The sequence below is a fragment of the Schistocerca piceifrons genome, chromosome 7 (assembly GCF_021461385.2).
Source record: "Schistocerca piceifrons isolate TAMUIC-IGC-003096 chromosome 7, iqSchPice1.1, whole genome shotgun sequence".
NCBI classification, from domain to species: domain Eukaryota; kingdom Metazoa; phylum Arthropoda; class Insecta; order Orthoptera; family Acrididae; genus Schistocerca; species Schistocerca piceifrons.
This window is the reverse complement of record NC_060144.1, coordinates 39,267,300-39,289,530: the sequence shown is the minus strand read 5'-3', so window position 1 is coordinate 39,289,530 and position 22,231 is coordinate 39,267,300. Positions and strand designations below refer to the sequence as shown.

The 22,231-nt window shown below is 45.9% G+C and overlaps 1 protein-coding gene across 1 annotated transcript in view; it reads left to right on the top strand.

The window, feature by feature from the left end:
* The window catches only part of LOC124805408 (ras-specific guanine nucleotide-releasing factor 1-like), an 871,442-nt gene that overhangs the window by 661,108 nt on the left and 188,103 nt on the right, over positions 1–22,231 (top strand). The window contains 1 exon segment of the mRNA XM_047265969.1: positions 4,517–4,614. Within this exon segment, the coding sequence (XP_047121925.1) occupies positions 4,517–4,614 (98 nt within the window).

Here is a 22,231-nt window from a genome sequence, read left to right as displayed (position 1 = left end):
ACAATCCTGCCTGCATGTTATTGTTTGCATGGGGAGACTGATGGATCATAGTGTAATTTCAAAATGTAGACTGAATCTGCTGGCAATCATGATAGTGATGGGATAAAATGAGTAACTATTGTTAACTGAAAGTGTGTTCTATGATTGCTTTTAGAACAAATCGAAATAATTATGTAACCTGTATCATCATCAGCAGTTTGACATCCACTTCTGTATAAAGGCCTCTTCTGGACTTTTCTGTGTATTATGGTCTTCATCAGCATGCTTCCTCACTACTGTTGTATGATTTCTTGTGTTGTCTACCCTCTCTCCATGAGATCATCATCTCATTCTTTTCTTATCCATTTCAATCCAGTAAAGTATTTAATTTGCCCACCTGTCATTTACCTGGTTGTGTGTCCCACTTCCAGTTCCACTTCATTTTCATTACAGCCATAATTACATCTCCATTCCAGTTTGTTCTCTGATCCATTTGTTTCTCTTCCTATCTCTCAAAGTAATGCCACACATTCACCTCTCTGTGTCGAAAATTCTGTTTAGTTTACCTAATGCACCCCATTACTGTTCTGCTTATTTGTTTTCCCATTCATCAAGTCATTCTCTTCAACTGTCCTACATACAAAAACTCACCATCTGGGACTGTAACTTCATTATTAATTTTTAAATTCTTATACACTCCTGGAAATGGAAAAAAGAACACATTGACACCGGTGTGTCAGACCCACCACACTTGCTCCGGACACTGCGAGAGGGCTATACAAGCAATGATCACACGCACGGCACAGCGGACACACCAGGAACCGCGGTGTTGGCCGTCGAATGGCGCTAGCTGCGCAGCATTTGTGCACCGCCGCCGTCAGTGTCAGCCAGTTTGCCGTGGCATACGGAGCTCCATCGCAGTCTTTAACACTGGTAGCATGCCGCGACAGCGTGGACGTGAACCGTATGTGCAGTTGATGGACATTGAGCGAGGGCGTATAGTGGGCATGCGGGAGGCCAGGTGGACGTACCGCCGAATTGCTCAACACGTGGGGCGTGAGGTCTCCACAGTACATCGATGTTGTCGCCAGTGGTCGGCGGAAGGTGCATGTGCCCGTCGACCTGGGACCGGACCGCAGCGACGCACGGATGCACGCCAAGACCGTAGGATCCTACGCAGTGCCGTAGGGGACCGCACCGCCACTTCCCAGCAAATTAGGGACACTGTTGCTCCTGGGGTATCGGCGAGGACCATTCGCAACCGTCTCCATGAAGCTGGGCCACGGTCCCGCACACCGTTAGGCCGTCTTCCGCTCACGCCCCAACATCGTGCAGCCCGCCTCCAGTGGTGTCGCGACAGGCGTGAATGGAGGGACGAATGGAGACGTGTCGTCTTCAGCGATGAGAGTCGCTTCTGCCTTGGTGCCAATGATGGTCGTATACGTGTTTGGCGCCGTGCAGGTGAGCGCCACAATCAGGACTGCATACGACCGAGGCACACAGGGCCAACACCCGGCATCATGGTGTGGGGAGCGATCTCCTACACTGGCTGTACACCACTGGTGATCGTCGAGGGGACACTGAATAGTGCACGGTACATCCAAACCGTCATCGAACCCATCGTTCTTCCATTCCTAGACCGGCAAGGGAACTTGCTGTTCCAACAGGACAATGCACGTCCGCATGTATCCCGTGCCACCCAACGTGCTCTAGAAGGTGTAAGTCAACTACCCTGGCCAGCAAGATCTCCGGATCTGTCCCCCATTGAGCATGTTTGGGACTGGATGAAGCGTCGTCTCACGCGGTCTGCACGTCCAGCACGAACGCTGGTCCAACTGAGGCGCCAGGTGGAAATGGCATGGCAAGCCGTTCCACAGGACTACATCCAGCATCTCTACGATCGTCTCCATGGGAGAATAGCAGCCTGCATTGCTGCGAAAGGTGGATATACACTGTACTAGTGCCGACATTGTGCATGCTCTGTTGCCTGTGTCTATGTGCCTGTGGTTCTGTCAGTGTGATCATGTGATGTATCTGACCCCAGGAATGTGTCAATAAAGTTTCCCCTTCCTGGGACAATGATTTCACGGTGTTCTTATTTCAATTTCCAGGAGTGTATATTGCTTATATATTACAGTAGTCTTATTCTAACTGTTTTGTAGGCCTCCTTTCAAATGTGCTCCAGTAATTTCTTTTAATGTTGATGTCTATCTGCAGCAGAGGCAAATAGTACAATGACATTAGTAAAATGAAGGTATCTCAGATACATTTCATTGATGCATAGGACTTATTCATTTTCCCATTTTTTGCTTTTATGTTTTTAAAATTTTGTTGTTTGCATTTCTTTGATTGTTTTGATGTGGCCTGCCACAACTTTATCTCCTGTGCCAACATCTTCATTGCAAGTAGGACTTGCACAGAATGTTCTCAGTTACTGCCTTTGCTATCAGTACACTGTCACTGTGTGCTTCAGTTTACCTTATGTTCTCATTATCATTCTTTAGCAGACCAGTTCACATTGCATCTAAACTGACATTAATTTATTTAACTTGAACAGTGGACATTCAGACCCTTTATTACATTAGACCAGGTTTTAGAAGGAAAGATAGGTAAACTGAAATACAAAACAAATATCAAATAAAATAAAATAATAAAGATGAAATAAAAGCGCAATAAAAAGATTAAAATATTTATGTAAAATCAGAGAAATGATTATAGAAATGGCCAGACAAGAAAAGACTTCCAAGCAAATTTTTCTTTTAGATAGAATTTGATGTTTTTCAGAAGGAAAAATCTGGGAAACATGAGTACTGGAGTAGCTTTGAAACTTTAGGTGTTCATATTATAAAATATGAGTGGATGCTACAAGTAGCTGTAAAATAAGCAAATCATGTAGCTGTTAAAATTTATGATCATTAGTAACGTGTAACCCACCTTTTGTTTCAGTGCATCAACCTAGAGCTTTCAACAAGTAGAAAATCTCTTAGCACAGTTACCACTAACTGCATTTATAGAAATACAAAAGAGCTTAGTTCTTTCTGCTCCATCATCTACAGAAAAGGATGCTCACAGAAATATATCAGCACCAATAATAAAAACATGTTATTCCCTGTGGACTGGATATCATTTTCCATCATGCCATGACAGGTATGGTGGGAGAGTATGCAATGAACATGCGATGTCTTGCAGAAGTGTTTCCCAGCTCTCTTGATTTCTTACTTACTTACTTGTAAGGCTGGCTAAACAAACTGTAGTCATCCTTTAGCCTCACCAATTAGACTCCTCCATCTTCTTCAGTCCACATATTCTTGTGCAGCTAATCCTCTCATAATCATATTCTCTCTGACCCCATCAATCTATCTCAGGTATAGTCCTCCCCTTGGTCTGTTGCCTCTGATGTCTTCTTCCACCACTTTCCTGGTGATTTGGCCTTCTTGACAAATATGTGCCAATACCACTTCAGTCTCCTCTCTTTATTCACTGCCACAATGGTCAGGGATTTCTACAAATCCTGCAGTCTGCAATTTTTCCTTTCTCCTCAGTTGTCTCTATTCTACACTGGTCCAAAAATTTGTCTCAGAACAGCACTCTCAAATTTCAGAAGCTTTCTTTGAGTCTTCTGGGTCAGAGTCCAGGTATCTTGCCTGTGCAGAAGCATGGATCGGTTATATTTTAACCCTGTGCATCCTAATCTTTGTGGATCTTGATACAAGCCATGCCTTAAGTAGATTTCTGAGTGCAAATGTGGACCTGCTTCCTACTTGAATTCAAGCCATTATTTCCTAGTCTGTCTCATTCCTTCATTGAGTAATGCATCAAGATATTTTAACTCTTTCATGCTTCCAAAGGATTTTACATTCATGTGTAAAGGGCTGTTGTTATTCTGTCAGGGATTTGGTCTTGTCCATATTCATCTTCATCCCTGTTCTCATTGCCTCTTCCATTAACCTCTTATCACATGAATCAGATCTTCTTCATACTGCATTATTAAAATTACATCATCCGCATAGGTCCGGGTGTTGATCCTTCTGATTTCTTAACACGTTAATTTCATGTCATAGCAACAAGGGCTATAAAGGAAGTGGATGAGGTAAGGAAGAATGATAAGGAAAGATATAATTGAAAATGAATTCCTCCACATGACATTCCCTATTTAACACATTCACACAAAATTAGTTTGTAAAAATTACTAATATTGTGAATAATATGTGGGTAGAAGAGGATGCTTTAATGCTCCTAATAAAAATCATTTGTATACAAATTTTGTGTTTTGTGTCTTCCAGTGTAAGTAACGTAATTAATTCCTTACAGAACAAAATAAAAAAGAGTTTAAATATGATTGTATTATTTGTTTTGTGTAGAGCTACTTTGCAGAACATGTTTATTATATATTATTAATGAGTTAAAAATGGAAAAGTTGTATGTTTGGAACTTAACAATTGTTTGAAAGTTGTATGTTTCATTTTCTTTCATTATAAATTCTAAAGTAAGAAATAGTTATGAAATAAATAATTGAATGTTCCTTTTACTATTTCAGACACCAAGTAAAGAAAACATAGAAACACTTTCAGCTCTTGAAATAGCAGAACAGATGACATATGTGGATCATCAGATATTTATTTCGATTTCAAGCGAGTAAGTGTTGAATTTTTTTCAATTTCTCTGCCAACACTAATAATAAAAATAATGTAATTTTTCCTTGTGGATTACTGTCTCTTACTGAAAATGTTCTAATAACTCACAATGTGAGATGGAAGGTGAATATCCGTACATCAACGATTGAAGCAAAAAAAGCAGAGTTTTTCTGGAATGCAGATATCTTACTTCCAGAAATCATACATATTTCATTCAGGTTTTCCTGGTTTCTAACTGGTTATTTTTCATGATGTAGAAAAGCTTGAAATTCTTTTGAATTCATTAACCAAGTATAGAACTTTTTCTCAGCAACTTGACAGCTTATGAGGATATACAATATATTGGAAGGTACTTTTTCTTATTTGTTTGGCATCTGTAACTGATCATTCTTTTATTCAATCACACATTGTGTTTGACAAACCCCATTAAGAGGCACAATCCTCAGGGATGCATAACAAGTCAAAATTTATTTTAGCATAGAAATAAATTTGCAGCTTAGTGTCTGGTATAATTAACAGAAAAACTATACCTTAAAAATGAGTTTATGACCACTCTTTGGAAGTAATAGGGTAACTGGTCATCCATAAACCTTGAAGTCTCATTACTACATTTAAGTTTGTATTATTTTTGGAAACCACATCACAGGAGAGGTTATGAATGAAACAAACATTCAGTTTGAGAAAGTAAATAAATAACGCAGTCCTGTAATAATGTGTTAATGCAAATGAGTGTTGGTTCAAAAATTTAGTCAGTCACCAGAAATTTAATTTCTACCAAATTGTACACCATACAGTGTGAAATGCTAGCTATCTTCATTGCATCAGAAAATTTGAGGATGCAAGAGAAAAATAGAATGAACTACTTATTTGTATCTAAGAAGACATCAACTGAGAAAACTAAAAAAAACCTGAGACAGATTTTCATCCAGTGTTTACCATCAAGAGGCGAAATATGTATCACTGCCTATAGACACAAAAAAGTAAAAGTGAGGTACTACGTACCTTTTAGAACTAATAATTCCCATAGTCGTGAGAATATGTCGGAGACAATTACAAATGAAGGATAGGGCAGGATGAGACCCACCTGTATAACCCAATAAATTGTTACCTCCAGTATTTGTATAGTTCACTTGTTCAAACACAACCATCTGCAAAAAGTGAAGCTACTACTGATATTTTCTGTCAAGTCATTAATACATAATATCAGCAGCAAGGTTCTGAAAATGCTACCCTTCCCTGGGGTACACCTAGAGTTATCTCTACTTGTGTTGGTGACGCTCCATCAAGGATTGCATCCACCCTGCCAATAAATCATCAATCAAGGCACAAATTTTGTTTGATACCAACATCATTATTGCACTTTCATTATAAATTTGGTGTTGCACTGTGTTAAATGTAAAATTACTTGAGGACTGGCAGCTACAAATGATCTAGTAAGAGAAGTCTTGTGCAGAAAGCACAACATACATTCCACTGAACTGTGACACCTGCAGCCACAGAAACCACCTGCAGTTGCCAAAATTTCATAACTACTGTCATAGGAGGCTTTAGAAGGGGGCTTGTTCCTTGCAGTTGACAAAAATATTGTCTCTATTGCAGTCAAAGTTGAGTGTAAAACTGAAGCTATTTTGTAGTGTATAACAGGTGCAGGTAAAGCCAAGTTAATTATTGTAACAATATTGTGAAAACGAAAGTTGCTACTCACCATATAGTGGAGATGTTGAGTCACAGATAGACACAACAAAAAGACTTTCACAAATATAGCTTTTGGCCAGTAAGGCCTTCATCAAAATTAGACAACAAACTCACGCAAATGCAATTCTCACACATGCATAACTGCAATCTCAGGCAGCTGAGGCCCCACTGAGAGCAGCAGCACCAGTGCATGATGTGAGAGGTGACTGGTTGGGGGGGGGGGGGGTAAGGAGGAGGCTGAGGCAGGGAGGGGGGAGGCAGGGAGGGGGAGGAATAGTAGGGTAGGGGTGGTGGACAGTGAGAGGTGGGGGGCGGGGGGGGGGGGGGGGGTAGCAGAAAACAAGAGAGATAAAAAGACTGGGTGTGATGGAGGAATGAGGGCTGTCTAGTGCTGGAATGGGAACAGAGGGGGAGAGGACAGTGACTAATGAAGGTTGAGGCCAGGAGGGTTATGGGAACATAAGATGTATTGCAGGGAAGGTTCCCACCTGCACAATGCAGAAAAGCTGGTATTGGTGAGAAGAATCCATATGGCACAGGCTGTGAAAGAGTCACTGAAATGAAGGATGTCATGTTTGGCAGCGTGCTCAGCAACAAATGGGCCACTTGTTTCTTGGCCACAGTTTGTCGGTGGCCATTCGTGTGGACAGACAGCTTGTTGGTTGTCATGCCGACATAGTCTGCAGCACAGTGGTTGCAGCTTAGCTTGTAGATCACATGACTGGTTTCACAGGCAGCCCTGCCTTTGATGGGACAGGTAATGTTTGTGACTGGACTGGAGTAGGTGGTGGTGGGAGGATGTATAGGTCTTGCATATAGGAGTATTATAGGGGTATGGCCATGAGGTAAGGGGTTGGAAGCAAGGGTTGTGTAGGGATGGACTAGTATATTGTTTAGGTTTGGTGGATGGCAGAATACCACTGTGGAAGGGTTGGGAAGGATAGTGAGCAGGGCATTTCTCATTTCAGGGCATGACGAGAGGTAGTCGGAACCCTGGCGGAGAATGGAATTCAGTCGCTCCAGTCCTGTGTGGTACTGAGTTATGAGAGGAATGCTCCTCTGAAGCTGGACAGTGGGACTTTGTGAGGTGGTGGGAGACTGGAAAGATAAGGCATGGGATATTTGTTTTCGTACAAGGTTGGTCGGATAATTACATTTTGTGAAGGCTTCAGTGAGACCCTCGGTATATTTTTGAGAGGGACTGCTTGTCACTGCAGATGCAACAACCACGGGTGGCTAGGCTGCATGGAAGCAGCTTCTTGATATAGAACGGGTGGCAGCTGCCAAAGTGGAGGTATTGTCGGTGGTTAATAGGTTTAATATGGATGGAGGTACTGATGTAGCCATCTTTGAGGTGGAGGTCAGCATCGAGGAAGATGGCTTGTTGGGTTGAGTTTGGACCAGGTGAAGCAAATGGGGGAGAATTGTTGAGGTTCTGGAGAAACATGGATAGGGTGTCCTCACCCTCGATCCAAATCACAAAGATGTCATCAATGAACCTGACCAGGTGAGGGGTTTGGGATTCTGGGTGTTTAAGATGTATTCCTCTAGATGGACCATGAATACGTTGGCACACGATTGTGCCATGTAGGTGCCAATAGCCGTACCCTGGGTTTGTTTGTGGTAATGTCTTCAAAGGAGAAGTAACTGTGGGTGAGGATATGGTTGGTCATGGCAACTAGGAAGGTGGTTGTTGGTTTGTTTTCAATAGCGGTAAGGCCATGGGCATTAGGGATATTTAAAGAGAGGTGGCATAAGTAGTGATGAGCAGGGCACCCTGTAGTAAAGGGACAGGAACTGTGGAGAGTCAGAGGAGGAAATGGTTGGTATCTTTTATGTAGGAGGGAAGGTTCTGTATAATAGGTTGAAGGTGTTGGTCTATGAGAGCAGACATTCTCTGTGGAGCACAGTAACCAGACACAATGGGGCATCCTCGGTGGTAGGGTTTATGGACTTTAGGAAGCATGTAAAAAGTGGGAGTGCTGGGAGTGGTAGGGGTGAGCAGAGAGATTGACTCCAAGGAGAGGTTCTGGGAAGGGCCTAAGCATATGAGGAATGACTGGAGATCCTGCTAGATTTCTGGAATGGGGTCACTGTGGCAAGGTTTGTAAGTGGATGTATCTGACAGCTGGCAGAGTCCTTCTACATCTGCATCTACATCTACATCTACATCCATACTCCGCAAGCCACCTGACGGTGTGTGGCGGAGGGTACCCTGAGTACCTCTATCGGTTCTCCCTTCTATTCCAGTCTCGTATTGTTCCTGGAAAGAAGGATTGTCGGTATGCTTCTGTGTGGGCTCTAATCTCTCTGATTTTATCCTCATGGTATTTTCGCAAGATATACGTTGGAGGGAGCAATATACTGCTTGACTCTTCGGTGAAGGTATGTTCTCGAAACTTTAACAAAAGCCCGTACTGAGTTACTGAGCATCTCTCCTGCAGAGTCTTCCACTGGAGTTTATCTATCATCTCCATAACGCTTTTGCGATTACTAAATGATCCTGTAATGAAGCGCGCTGCTCTCCGTTGGATCTTCTCTATCTCTTCTATCAACCCTATCTGGTACGGATCCCACACTGCTGAACAGTATTCAAGCAGTGGGCAAACAAGCGTAGTGTAACCTACTTCCTTTGTTTTCGGATTGCATTTCCTTAGGATTCTTCCTATAAATCTCACTCTGGCATCCGCTTTACCGATGATTAATTTTATATGGTCACACCATTTTAAATCACTCCAAAAGCCTACTCCCAGATAATTCATGGAATTAACTGGTTCCAGTTGCTGACCTGCTATATTGTAGCTAAATGATAAAGGATCTTTCTTTCTATGTGTTCGCAGCACATTACACTTGTCTACATTGAGATTCAGTTGCCATTCCCTGCAACATGCGTCAATTCGTTGCAGATCCTCCTGCATTTCCGTACAATTTTCCATTGTTACAACCTCTCGATATAGCACAGCATCATCCGCAAAAAGCCCCAGTGAACTTCCGATGTTATCCACAAGGTCATTTATGTCCATTGTTAGTGCGTGCCATTTGGGGAAGGACACCTTATGTGGTGTTTTTCTATTGGTCCATCATGCTCCGCCATCTTGCATGTTACCTATTGTCGTGTGGGGGGGGACTACGCCCAACATCTTCTGGGTTGTCTCCTTCTCGCCTTGTGCGCACTCTTCTTCTTAGCGCCTACGACAACTGTGGACCCTTTCAACACCTAAAATCCAGCACGGTAGCCAGTCCGTTGTGGTGGGGTCGTCATGTACCCTCTTGGTGGTAGCCCCCTGACCACGCAGGGATTGCACTACAGATGCCAGAGCTGTTTCCTCCCCATGCATGCCAAGGTGTATGTGCCCATCCTGTCTGGGGCACGGGGACTCCGGGCAACAGGATATCAGCCAGGTACCCGTTGCTTTGGCTGGGTGGCGCCCTTGGGGAGAGCCCTCATTCGGAGTAGGTGGCATCTGGGCGGATGTGGCGCAATGAAGCGCAATGAATCACACCAAGCTGGTGGTCGCACGGCCACCAGCGTCTCTAAGCGTGGTAGAGTCGACTTTGATGCTGCACAATATGACCCTCAGTCGTTCCCCTCGTTGGCTGCGCCATGGGAGGGACGCCGATCTAGTGCCAAGTGGGAGCCTTACGTACCGCAATACCTTGTCTGCAGCAGGACTGATGGTGACTCCTTTCTTATGACGAAGCCTCTGTTTTTTGTGGAACACCTGGAGGATAAGTTTGGGGAAGTGGCGGGGTTGTCTAAAATGAGGAATGGGTCCATCCTCCTCAAGACGTCCTCCCCAGCCCAGTCACGAGCGTTGCTCTTGTGCGATAAGCTGGGTGACGTCCCTGTTACCGTCACTCCCCACAGTAGCTTAAATATGGTCCAGGGGATTATTTACCATCGTGACCTCTTGTTACAATCCGATGACGAGCTGAGAGCCAACTTGGAACGACGTGGTGTCCATTTTGTCCGTCGTGTACATAGAGGGCCCAAGACGAACAGGGTGGCCACCGGTGCCTTTATCTTGGCCTTCGAGGGTGATGTCTTGCCCGAGAAGGTCAAGGTGATGGTTTACCGTTGCGACGTGAAGCCATACGTCCCTCCCCCCGATGCGGTGCTTCCAGTGCTGGAAGTTCGGGCATATGTCCTCCCGTTGCCCATCCAGCGCTACATGTCGAGATTGCGGACGCCCCTCTCATCCTGATTCTCCATGTGCGCCTCCGCCTGTATGTGTCAACTGTGGGGAGCACCACTCTCCATGCTCGCCGGATTGCCCCGTTCTTTATAAGGAGCAGAAGATCATGGAGTTTAAGACCCTGGACCAGCTTACTTATCGAGAGGCAAAACTGAAATATGAAAGGTTGTATCCTGCTTCCATTCGCACATCTTATGCTGCAGCCACGTTATCGTTGCCCACGCGAGCGATGGTTGTCGCCTCATCTGTGCCGCCTACAGTGGGCCCTCGGGGCCGTGTGTCTCTGTCTGCCCCCCTCGTGTCTGGGGGCAAGCCTTCCTCTGTTGCCCCCTTAGCAGTTGGGGGCAAACCCTCTTCTGTCGCTCCCCCCACGCTTACTTCGGGAATGACGTCTGCTCCACAACCGGGAGGCTCGATCCCTCCCCCTCCTTCTCCACCGGCGTTGCCTCCGCTGGTTCCTCTCTCGCGGAAGGGGTCCCTCGGGGCTCTCCCTTCCTCCGTTTCTTCTCCTTCCCAGCCAGATGTCAGCCAGTGGCTGAAGGTTCCGCCAACTGCTGGTCGTAGGGCTTCTGCGTCGTCGTCAGCCTCCGACGCTCCTTCAGAGAAGCTCTCCCAGCCCTCTCACCCTAAGGGCCGACGTGAGAAGAAGGAACGGCATGTGTCCAAGAATAAGGACGTTCCGGCGGTTTCAGCACTGCCTGCTGTACATAGTCCTGGCTCGGGGGATGAGGTGGAGATCCTCGCCTCTGCCGCGGATCTCGCCCTCACGGAACCCTTGGGGGCCTCTCCTATGGACTCAGCTGACTCTCCCCCGGTGGCGGCGGTTGGCTCTGAAGCGCTGTCTGCCTCTTAGTCGCATTCACGCCCTCCCAGTCCCTTCCTGCTTCTGTTCTCCAATGGAACTGCGGCGGTTATTTCCGCCACCTGCCTGAGCTCCGGATGCTTCTGAGTGATTCCCCTGTTCTCTGCATTGCTCTGCAGGAAACTTGGTTTCCTGCACTGCGGACCCCCGCCCTTCGTGGTTATCGGGGATACTATAAGAACCGTGCTGCCTGTCAACGAGCGTCAGGTGGGGTTTGCCTCTTTGTTCACCACTCTGTCTGTAGCTCGCCAGTACCCCTTCAGACGCCTTTAGAGGCAGTTGCTGCCAGGGTTGAGCTCTCTCCGGCTATTACTGTTTGCTCTGTTTACATTCCTCCGGATGGGGAGCTCCCCTGACATGTCTTGGCTGCGCTGCTGGCTCAACTCCCGCCACCATTGCTGCTTCTGGGCGATTTCAATGCCCACAACCCTCTATGGGGTGGGACTGTCTCTGATGACCGCGGTCGGGCCGTGGAGCATTTGTTGGCTCAGCTCGACCTTAGCCTCTTGAACACCGGTGCTCCCACGCATTTCAGTGTTGCCCATGGCTCGTTCTCGGCCATCGATCTCTCTCTTTGCAGCCCCGGACTTGACCCATCCCTCCACTGGAGGGTGCACCCTGACCTGTGCGGTAGTGACCGTTTTCCCGTCTATTTGTCACTACCCCAGTGTCGTTCTTCTGGGCGCCTGCCCCGCTGGGCTCTCCACAGGGCAGACTGGCCAGCTTTTACTTCTGCTGCAGCCATTGAGTCTCCCCCACAGGGTGACATTGACGAGGTGGTCCGTGTTTTAACCACGTCCATCATTTCAGCGTCCGAGGCTGCCATCCCCCGATCTTCTGGCCTCCCTCGGAGGAAGGCTGTACCCTGGTGGTCGCCGGAGATTGCTGAGGCTCTTCGCGACCATCGGCGGGCTCTCCAGCGTCATAGGCGGCACCCGTCTCTCGAGACCCTCATCGCCTTTAAGAGGCTCCGTGCCTTGGCCCGTCGTGTTATTGCACGGCGTAAGCAGGCGTGCTGGGAGAGGTATGTCTCATCCTTGGGCTCCCATGTCTCCCCCTCACTCGTGTGGTCCCGGATCCGGCGGATTTATGGATACCAGACCCCTATGGGTGTCCCTGGGCTCTCCTTGGACGGCGCTGTCTGCACGGACGCTGCCGCCATTGCTGAACGGCTTGCCGCGCACTTTGCTCAGAGCTCTGCGACTGCATCTTATCCCCCCGCCTTTCGCTCTCTCAAGGAGCGAGCCGAGCGGACGCCGTTCTCATTCCACACGCGTCGTTCTGAAACATACAATGCTCCTTTCAGCGAGAGGGAATTCCTCGCTGCCCTCGCCGATTGCCCTGATACAGCACCAGGAACAGACTGCATCCACGCGCAGATGCTGAAGCATCTCTCCAGGGACTGCCAGAGACACATTCTCGCGATATTTAATCGCATTTGGAGCGAAGGCGTGTTCCCGTCGCAATGGCGAGAGGGTATTATTGTCCCCATCTTGAAGCCCGGTGCGGACCCACTGGCGGTGGACAGCTATCGTCCCATTACCCTCACCAACGTTTTGTGCAAATTGCTCGAACGTATGGTGGGGCGGCGTTTGTGTTGGGTCCTTGAGTCGCGCGGTCTCCTCGCTCCATCCCAGGGTGGCTTCCGTCAGGGCCGGTCTGCAGTGGACAATTTGGTGCGGCTGGAATCTGCTGTCCGTACGGCCTTTGCCCGACGTCAGCATCTCGTTGCTGTATTTTTCGATCTGCGGAAGGCGTATGACACCACATGGAGGCATCACATCCTCGCCACGTTGCATGAGTGGGGTCTTCGTGGTCGGCTCCCGGCTTTTCTTCGAAGTTTTTTATTGCGCCGCTCTTTCCGGGTGCAAGTCGGTGCCACCTCTAGTTCATCTTATATACAGGAAAATGGGGTCCCGCAGGGCTCAGTGTTGAGCGTCTCCTTATTTCTAGTGGCCATTAATGGTCTGGCTGCAGCAGTGCGGTCGTCGGTGTCTCCTTCTTTGTATGCCGACGACTTTGCATCTCATTTAGCTCCACGACTACTGGAGTCGCTGACCGCAGGCTGCAAGTCACTGTTCGCAAGGCAGCATCATGGGCTCTGACTCATGGTTTTCAGTTCTCTGCACCCAAGACTCGAGTTATGCACTTCTGCAGGCGTCGGACGGTCCACCCTCATCCTGAACTTTACCTCGACGGCCACCTGCTTGAAGTGGTGGACACTTGCCGCTTCTTGGGACTCGTGTTTGACGCCCGGCTCACATGGGTTCCTCATGTTACTCAGCTGGCGGCACCTCAACGCCCTCCGCTGCCTTAGCCACACGTCTTGGGGTGCAGATCGCTGCACGCTGCTGCGATTGTACAGAGCCCTTGTGCAGTCCCGGCTTGATTATGGGAGCCTGGCCTATGGGTCTGCGTCACCCTCAGTGTTGAAGTTGTTAGACCCCATACACCACTGTGGGGTTCGGCTTGCAACTGGCGCTTTTTGTACCAGCCCCGCAGATAGTCTACTGGTGGAGGCTGGGGTTCCCCCGCTGCGGATTCGCCGCCATCGTCTGCTCGCCGACTATGCTGTCCACGTGCATTGCTCGCCAGGCCATCCCAATCGTCGCCTGCTTTTCCCTGCCATGGTCCTCCATCTGCCCAAACGGCGACCTAGGTCTGGGCTTTCCGTAGCTGTCCGTGTCCGGTCCCTGCTGTCAGAACTGGGGTCATTCCCTCTTCTGCCTCCCTTCCGGGTCTGTACACCTACGCCTCCCTGGTGTTTGTCCCGGCCGTCCGTCCGTCTGGATTTGGCACAGGGACCTAAGGACTCGGTTCCACCTGTGGCCCTCCGTCGCCGTTTTCTTGCGCTCCTCGAATCATTTCCGGGCTGTGAGCCTGTCTACACTGATGGTTCCCTGGTTGATGGTCGCACTGCCTACGCTTTTGCTCACGCTGCCCATGTTGAGCAACGCTCCTTGCCGGCTGGCTGCAGTATTTTTACTGCAGAGCTGGTGGCCATCTCGCGCGCTCTTGAGCATATGCGTTTCTGCTCAGGTAGGTCCATCGTCATCTGCAGTGACTCCTTGAGCGGCCTTCAGGCCATCGACCGCTGCTATCCCTCTTCTCCTCTGGTGTCCTCTATTCAGGAGCCTGTTTCCGGCATTGCCCGTTCTGGTCGTTCGGTGGTCTTAGTTTGGACGCCAGGTCATGTTGGCATCCCGGGGAACGAACGTGTTGACAGGCTGGCCAAAGGGGCGATTGACGCCCCAGCTTTGGAAATTCGGCCTCACAGCTCGCGACCTGCAGCTGGTGTTGCGCCGTAAGGTGCTTGGGGTGTGGTCTGTTGAGTGGCGTGGCATGACAGCCCTGAATAAACTGCGGGCTGTCAAGGAGACGACCGATGTGTGGCGCTCCTCCCTGCGGTCTTCTCGCAGGGAGTCTGTTATCTTGTGTTGGCTCCGCATCGGCCATACATACCTGACGCTCGACCATCTTTTGCGTCAGGAGGATCCCCCCCTGTGTCGGTGTGGGTCCCGGCTGACGGTCGCCCACGTTTTATTGGAGTGTCCCCGACTGCGCACCCTTCGGCAGTCTTTTAATCTCCCGGGCACCTTGCCTTTGATTTTATGCGACGATGCCTCCATGGCTGACAGTGTTTTGCATTTTATCCGTGCTAGTCCTTTTTATGGTTCCATTTAGAGTGGTCCTGCACCTTTCCCTTTGTGTGTCTCTTGTCCTCGAGTCTCTCATATTTGGTTGCAGATTTTAGTGTGTAGTCGGTTGGTTGACTCTTTCCCTTTTTTGTTGTCGTGGTCAGTCAACCAGTCTCCGGTCAACTTCTTTTGCTCTGTTTCCTTTTGTCTGGTGTCTTCGTGTCTGTAGTGTTCGTTACTGCATTTGTGTTCTTTTAGGGCCTGGGGGGGAGTCTCCTTCCCCTTGGGGTTTTACCTGCGTTGTGCATTTCTGTCTCGCCTGTTTTCGGAATGGGGGACTGATGACCTTAGCTGTTTAGTCCCCCTTAAACATCCCAACAACCACCACCACCACACCTGAAATCACTCTTACTTCGGAAGACTTCTCTCCATTGAGAATGACATGCTGCGTTCTGCTATCTAGGAACTCTTCAATCCAATCACACAATTGGTCTGATAGTCCATATGCTCTTACTTTGTCCATTAAATGACCGTGGGGAACTGTATCGAACGCCTTGCGGAAGTCAAGAAACACTCGATCTACCTGGGAACTCGTGTCTATGGCCCTCTGGGTCTCATGGACGAATAGCGCGAGCTGGGTTTCACAAGACTGTCTTTTTCGAAACCCATGCTGATTCCTACAGAGTAGATTTCTAGTCTCCAGAAAAGCCATTATACTCGAACATAATACGTGTTCCAAAATTCTACAACTGATCGATGTTAGAGATATAGTTCTATAGTTCTGCACATCTGTTCGACGACCGTTCTTAACGATGGGGATGACCTGTGCCCTTTTCCAATCCTTTGGAACACTACGCTCTTGTAGAGACCTACGGTGCACCACTGCAAGAAGGGGGGCAAGTTCCTTCATGTACTCTGTGTAAAATTGAACTGGTATCCCATCAGGTCCAGCGTCCTTTCCTCTTTTGACCGATTTTAATTGTTTCTCTATCCCTCTGTCGTCTATTTCTATATCTACCATTTTGTCAGCTGTGCGACAATCTAGAAAAGGAACTACAGTGCAGAGTGTCTGGACATTTTGTTTTGATCCACCTACCGCTTTGACATAAGACCAAAATTTCTTAGGATTTTCTGCCAAGTCAGTACATAGAACTTTACTTTCGAATTCATTGAACACCTCTCACATAGCCCTCCTCACACTACATTTCGCTTCACGTAATTTTTGTTTGTCTGCAAGGCTTTGGCTATGTTTATGTTTGCTGTGAAGTTTCCTGTGCTTCTGCAGCAGTTTCCTAACTTGGTTGTTGTACCACGGTGGCTCTTTTCCATCTCTTACGATCTTGCTTGGCACATACTCATCTAATGCATATTGTACGATGGTTTTGAACTTTGTCCACTGATCCTCAACACTATCTGTACTTGATACAAAACTTTTGTGTTGAGCCGTCAGGTACTCTGTAATCTGCTTTTTGTCACTTTTGCTAAACAGAAAAATCTTCCTACCTTTTTTAATATTTCTATTTACAGCTGAAATTATCGATGCAGTAACCGCTTTATGATTGCTGATTCCCTGTTCTGCGTCAACTGTTTCAAATAGTTCGGGTCTGTTTGTCACCAGAAGGTCTAATATGTTATCGCCACAAGTTGGTCCTCTGTTTAACTGCTCAAGGTAGTTTTCAGATAAAGCACTTAAAAAAATTTCACTGGATTCTTTGCCCCTGCCGCCCATTATGAACGTTTGAGTCTCCCAGTCTATATCTGGCAAATTAAAATCTCCACCCAGAACTATAACATGGTGGGGAAATCTACTTGAAATATTTTCCAAATTATCCTTCAGGTGCTCAGCCACAACAGCTGATGAGCCAGGGGGCCTATAGAGACATCCAATTACCATGTCTGAGCCTGCTTTAACCGTGACCTTCACCCAAATTATTTCACGTTTCGGATCTTCTACCAGATAATCCTTGCAGTTCAAAACAACAGTGGTGGAGCCTTTATCCACAGGTAGGACTATAAGGTCAGGATCAATTTTTAGATGGTGGACTGCAGTTCTTTCTGCTGATGCAAGGTTAGTTTGCATGATGAGAGATTTGGGGAATGATGGTGAGGCAATGTTTGAAGTTAAGAAATTCTGGAAAGTTAACAGGGAGTGATTTGGGGGCAGTGAGGGTGCATCATGGTTGGTTGAAGGAGTGGACTGAGTTAGGCAGGGTTCAACACTGGTTGAGTCTGATCAGTAGGGTTGGTGGCGAAAAAGTGTTTCCACCATAGGGACTGGGAGAAGGAGAGAAGGTCTGCATTACTGAATTTGGAAGTAGGGCAAAAGATGAGGCCTTTTGAAAGGATAGATATTTCTGTAGAGCTAAGATTTCTGGAGGGAAGGTTTATGACTGTGTTTTGGGTCTGTTTAGGTTCTGTATTCCGTGTGGTGGTGGGAAGGAGTTTTGGAGGGTGGGATAAATGTAGTAGGTCTGCAAGACAGGGTTTTCAGCTATGAGGGACCATGGAGGAGGTTATAGACGGGGTGGACAGTGGTACTTCAAGGCGGGAGTAGGCAGTGAGCACGGTGGAGAGCCTTTTGAGGTGGCATTGTGGATGTTGCTCTAGTTCTTGGAGGGCAAGTGTTTCAGTGTGTGTTATGGGTTCCAGAAATTTGGGATTGCATAACAGGAGAATATTGTGGATGGAGAGAAGGTACTGCAAGGAGGTTTGGGTTTGGTTGATGTGGTTTTGCAGGACTATGATGGTGAGGGCTAAGGATTGGTGGAATCTGAACAGGTGGATATCATTGTGGAAGGAGGGGTGGCAGCCAGAGCTCGGTAATTTGATGGTGACCTATTTGGGTGGATTCCATGAGCCAAGCAACAATGCAGGAACAGTATGTGGGATTGGGTTCTGGCTAGTGATAAGGAAACTTTTCTGTACAGCCAGAACCGTACACTACCCTTCTCTCTTTCCACCTCATCCCTCCACACTCCCCAATAGCGTGACACTGTCCACCACCACTGCTCTACTATCCCTCCCCAACCCTGCCCCTGCCTCCCCCTTACCCCCACCCAGTCACCACTCCCATCATGCAATGGTGCTGCTGCTCACAGTGTGGCCTCAGTTGCCTGAGTTGTGTTTTGCGTGAGTGTGTATATGTGTGTTTGTCATCTAATTTTCATGAAGTTCTTACTGGCCAAAAGCTATATTTGTGACAGTCATTTTGTTGTGCCTATCTGTGACTCAGCATCTCCCTTATATGGTGATTTCTGCTGTGACAATTCTAGAATGATTTAAAGTCTATGGTCAGTAGCATGCGAATACCCAAACCATGGAGTACTAATTGGAGATGAATTTAACCCACTGAGTATAGTTTGGGTTGTCTGTGGATTCATTGCAAGGGGTTACAGATGGACCATCATACAAATTACTTTTGAATACGTTTTCTGCAAACTGGCTTGAGCAGCTAGTTCGACAGCCCACATACAATAGAAAACCTTGTAGCTACAAATAGACTAGGCCTTATCGAAAACATTCGGTATAAAAACAGGGATTAGCGATCATGATGTCACTACAGCAACTATAGTTACTATAGTTAATAAATCAGTTAGGAAGGCTAGGAGAGTGTTTCTGCTAGAATGAGCATCTTACTTAGGAACTGAATTGACATCACTTAGTTTCAGGAAGAAGGACATAGAGGAATTATGGGGAAGTTTAAGCAGATTTTAAATCATGATCTGCTGTTCCTAGTAAGTGGATCAAGGACAGAAAAGACCCACCATGGTTTAATAACAAGATTTGGAAAATGCTGAGGAAGCAGTGTCTGTTGCACTCTAGGTTCAAAAGAGAATGTGCAAATGATGACAAGCAAAGGTTAGCAGAGATTCAAGCATCTGCAGAAAGCTCTAGGTGTGAAGCATACAACTACTACCACTGTCAACCTTAGCAAAAGATCTGGCCAAGAGCCTAAGAAAATTGTGGTCTTATGTAAAATGACTGAGTGGTTCTACAACTAAGTGGTCTAGTAAGGCAGTTGAAATTAGCAAAACAAAATCTGAAGTTTTAAATTTCACATTCAAAAAATTGGTCACACAGGAGAATCACACAAACATACCTTTGTTTGACCATCAAATAGACTCCTGCTTGGACAACATAGTAATAAGCATCCCTGGTGTAGAAAAATGAGTGAATGAACTGGAAAAAAAAGGTCACCAAATCTGGATGGAATCCCAACTTTGTTTTTGAGCAAATACTATACAGCATTGGCCCCTTACTCAGCTGGCATTTATTGTGAATCTGTAGCCCAGCATGAAATCTCAAGTGACTGGAAAAAAGCACAGATGACTTACAAATCAGAGTGGTTTTAAAGAGCATCACCTGTGCAAAACTCAGCTTGTCCTTTTCTTACATGATATACTGTGAACTATGGATGAAGGGCAACAGGCAGATTCCATATTTCGAGATTTCCTGAAAGTGTTTTGACACAATAGCCCACTGTAGGCCATTAAAGAAGGTATGGGCATATGGAGTAGGTTAACAGATATGTGAGGGGCTCAAAGACTTCTTAAGTTATAGAACCCAGCATGTTGTCTTCAATGGCAAGCGTTCATCAGACACTAGGCTATCACCAGGAGTGCCCCAGGAAGTGTCATAGGACTGATGTTATTCTCTATATACATAAATGATTTGGTAGACAGGGTGGGTAGCAATCTGTGGTTTTTTGCTGATGATGATGGGGTGTATGGTAAGCTGTCAAAGTTGAGTGACTGTAGGAGGATATAAGATGACTCTGAATATAGAAAAATGTAAGTTAATGCAGATGATTAGGAAAAACAAAACTTGAGTGTTTGGATACAGCTTTAGTGGTGATCTGCTTGACAGGCAGGTCATTTAAATATCTGGTTGAAAAGTCATAATTAAGAAACAAGCATACGAGGATGGGAAAGGTGAATTGTCAACTTTGGTTTATTGGGAGAATTCTAGGAAAATCTAGTTTCTGTAAAGGAGACCACATATAGGATTCTAGTGAGAGCTGTTCTTGAGTACTGCTTGAGTGTTTGGGATCTGTACCAGTTTAGATTTGGAAGACATGGAAGGAGTTCAGAAGCTATATTTGTTACTGATAGGTTCGAACAATATGCAAGTGTTACGGAGATGCTTTGGGAACTCAAATGGATATCCTTGGAGAGAAGGCAACATTATTTTTGAGGAACACTATTGAGAAAATTTAGAGAACTGGCATTTGAAGATGACTGCAGAACGATTCTGTTGCATCCAACATACTGTGCATGTAAAGACCATGAAGATAAGATATGAGAAATCAGAGCTGATACGGATGCACGTAGACAGTCATTTTTTGTTCATTCTATTTGCAAGTGGAGCAGCAAAGGAATTGAGTAGTAGTGGTGCAGGGACCCTCTGTCAAGTGCTGAAGGTGGATTATGGATTTTGATGTAGACACTCAGCATGTTATTGGTCACCCTCAGGGAATCAGGTATTTTTCAAAGCAGCTACATACCATTATTCACTGTTTTGAATAATCTGTGTTTTCTTTGAAGATATTCCTGGACCCATAAACTACTGATCCTCAGAGAGAACGTAGGTGCATGGTGATGCCAATTTGAAGGCAGTTCTGATGTGTGAATATTTGCAAAGTTGTGTGACTTGATGAAATGTTTGTCAGTTTTGGTCACAGTGTTGTACAGGTGTGGATGAATGTCACAGCCAAATGAACAATGGAAATATCTTCTTGTGATGGAGCAGACACATTCATTTTGCATGCAAACACCTTGCAAAGTTTACTAAGTAGTTTGTAACATCAATAATTCCAAATCTGGGAAAACTGTCAGCAATTGTTCTTGATAATACTCCTTACGATTCAGTTCAGAAAATACCTACCGTGGCAAAATGAAAGGAGGTGATTTATTGGCTTCAGCATCAGAACATTGACAGTCTTAGAAAGGTGGAACTTATGGAACTAATATTTCTTCATAAACCAAAGTTCCTCATATACAAAATCAACAAGGTGGCAAAAACATAGGAGCATAGAGCCATTAGCCTGCAAGTTTACCACTACCATTTCAACCCAATACTGTTAAAATGGGCCCAAATTAAAGGCTATGTTGTCAACATTAACGATGAATTTACTGTCTGCTTTCAAGGCAAAGCTGTTAGGAAAATCAGCTCTGAAGACTGAAAGGAACCCGTCTATCATATGCAGTGCATCAGGGAAAGAACATGCCAGAATGATTCTGTTTTGCAAACTTCTGTGGAGCAGGTGATTATTTTCATTAAACACCAGTGAGAGTGACAGTGACAGTGACGCTTCAAGCATCTGTGACAGCAAAGAGAGTCATGTCAGTGGATTTTCTCCATTGTCACTATATAATGATACATAGTTAGATTTAGCTAAATGTTTGGAATGAATGGTATATGATGGTAAGTAGCTACATAAAATAATTTTTACATTTTAATAATAAGACCATTATTAAGATGTAACTCCAAATGAACTTTAGGAATTAAGTCTCCATCACACAAAAAAAAAACACACTGTCTGCACAATAACTGCTGCAATATGGATGTAACCATTTTGTGTATTGCTTTTTTTCTTTCTTCCAGTGCTGGTTTGCCTATTTAAGATAAGTTTTCTCACTGTTATACACTTGCATTTGTTATGTTACAAATAAATAGGTGGATCACATAAATCTAGTGATCTGTTCCTCATACCAAACCCATACAGGCCATTGCTTAGGACTTGGCATACAAGCAAACTATTATGCATCCAATTTCACTTAATTTATAAGATGTATTATCTTAGAAGCTAGATTAAGGAAAGGCAAACCTACGTTTCTAGCACTTGTAGACTTAGAGAAACCTTTTGACAATGTTGACTGGAATACTCTTTCAAATTCTGAAGGTGGCAGGGCTAAAATACAGGGAGCAAAAGGCTCTTTACAATTTGTACAGAAACCAGATGGCAGTTATAAGAGTCGAGGGACACGAAAGGGAAGCAGTGGTTGGGAAGGGAGTGAGACAGGGTTGTAGCCTCTCCCCGATGTTATTCAATCTGTATACTGAGCAAGCAGTGAAGGAAACAAAAGAAAAATTCGGAGTAGGTATTAAAAGCCATGAAGAAGAAATAAAAACTTTGAGTTGATTGGCGACTCCATGGAGTGTCCTGTGCACCACAACCATATAACGGGTATACTTGGAAGGAGAACCAGCATTGGTCGTATTTTTTTG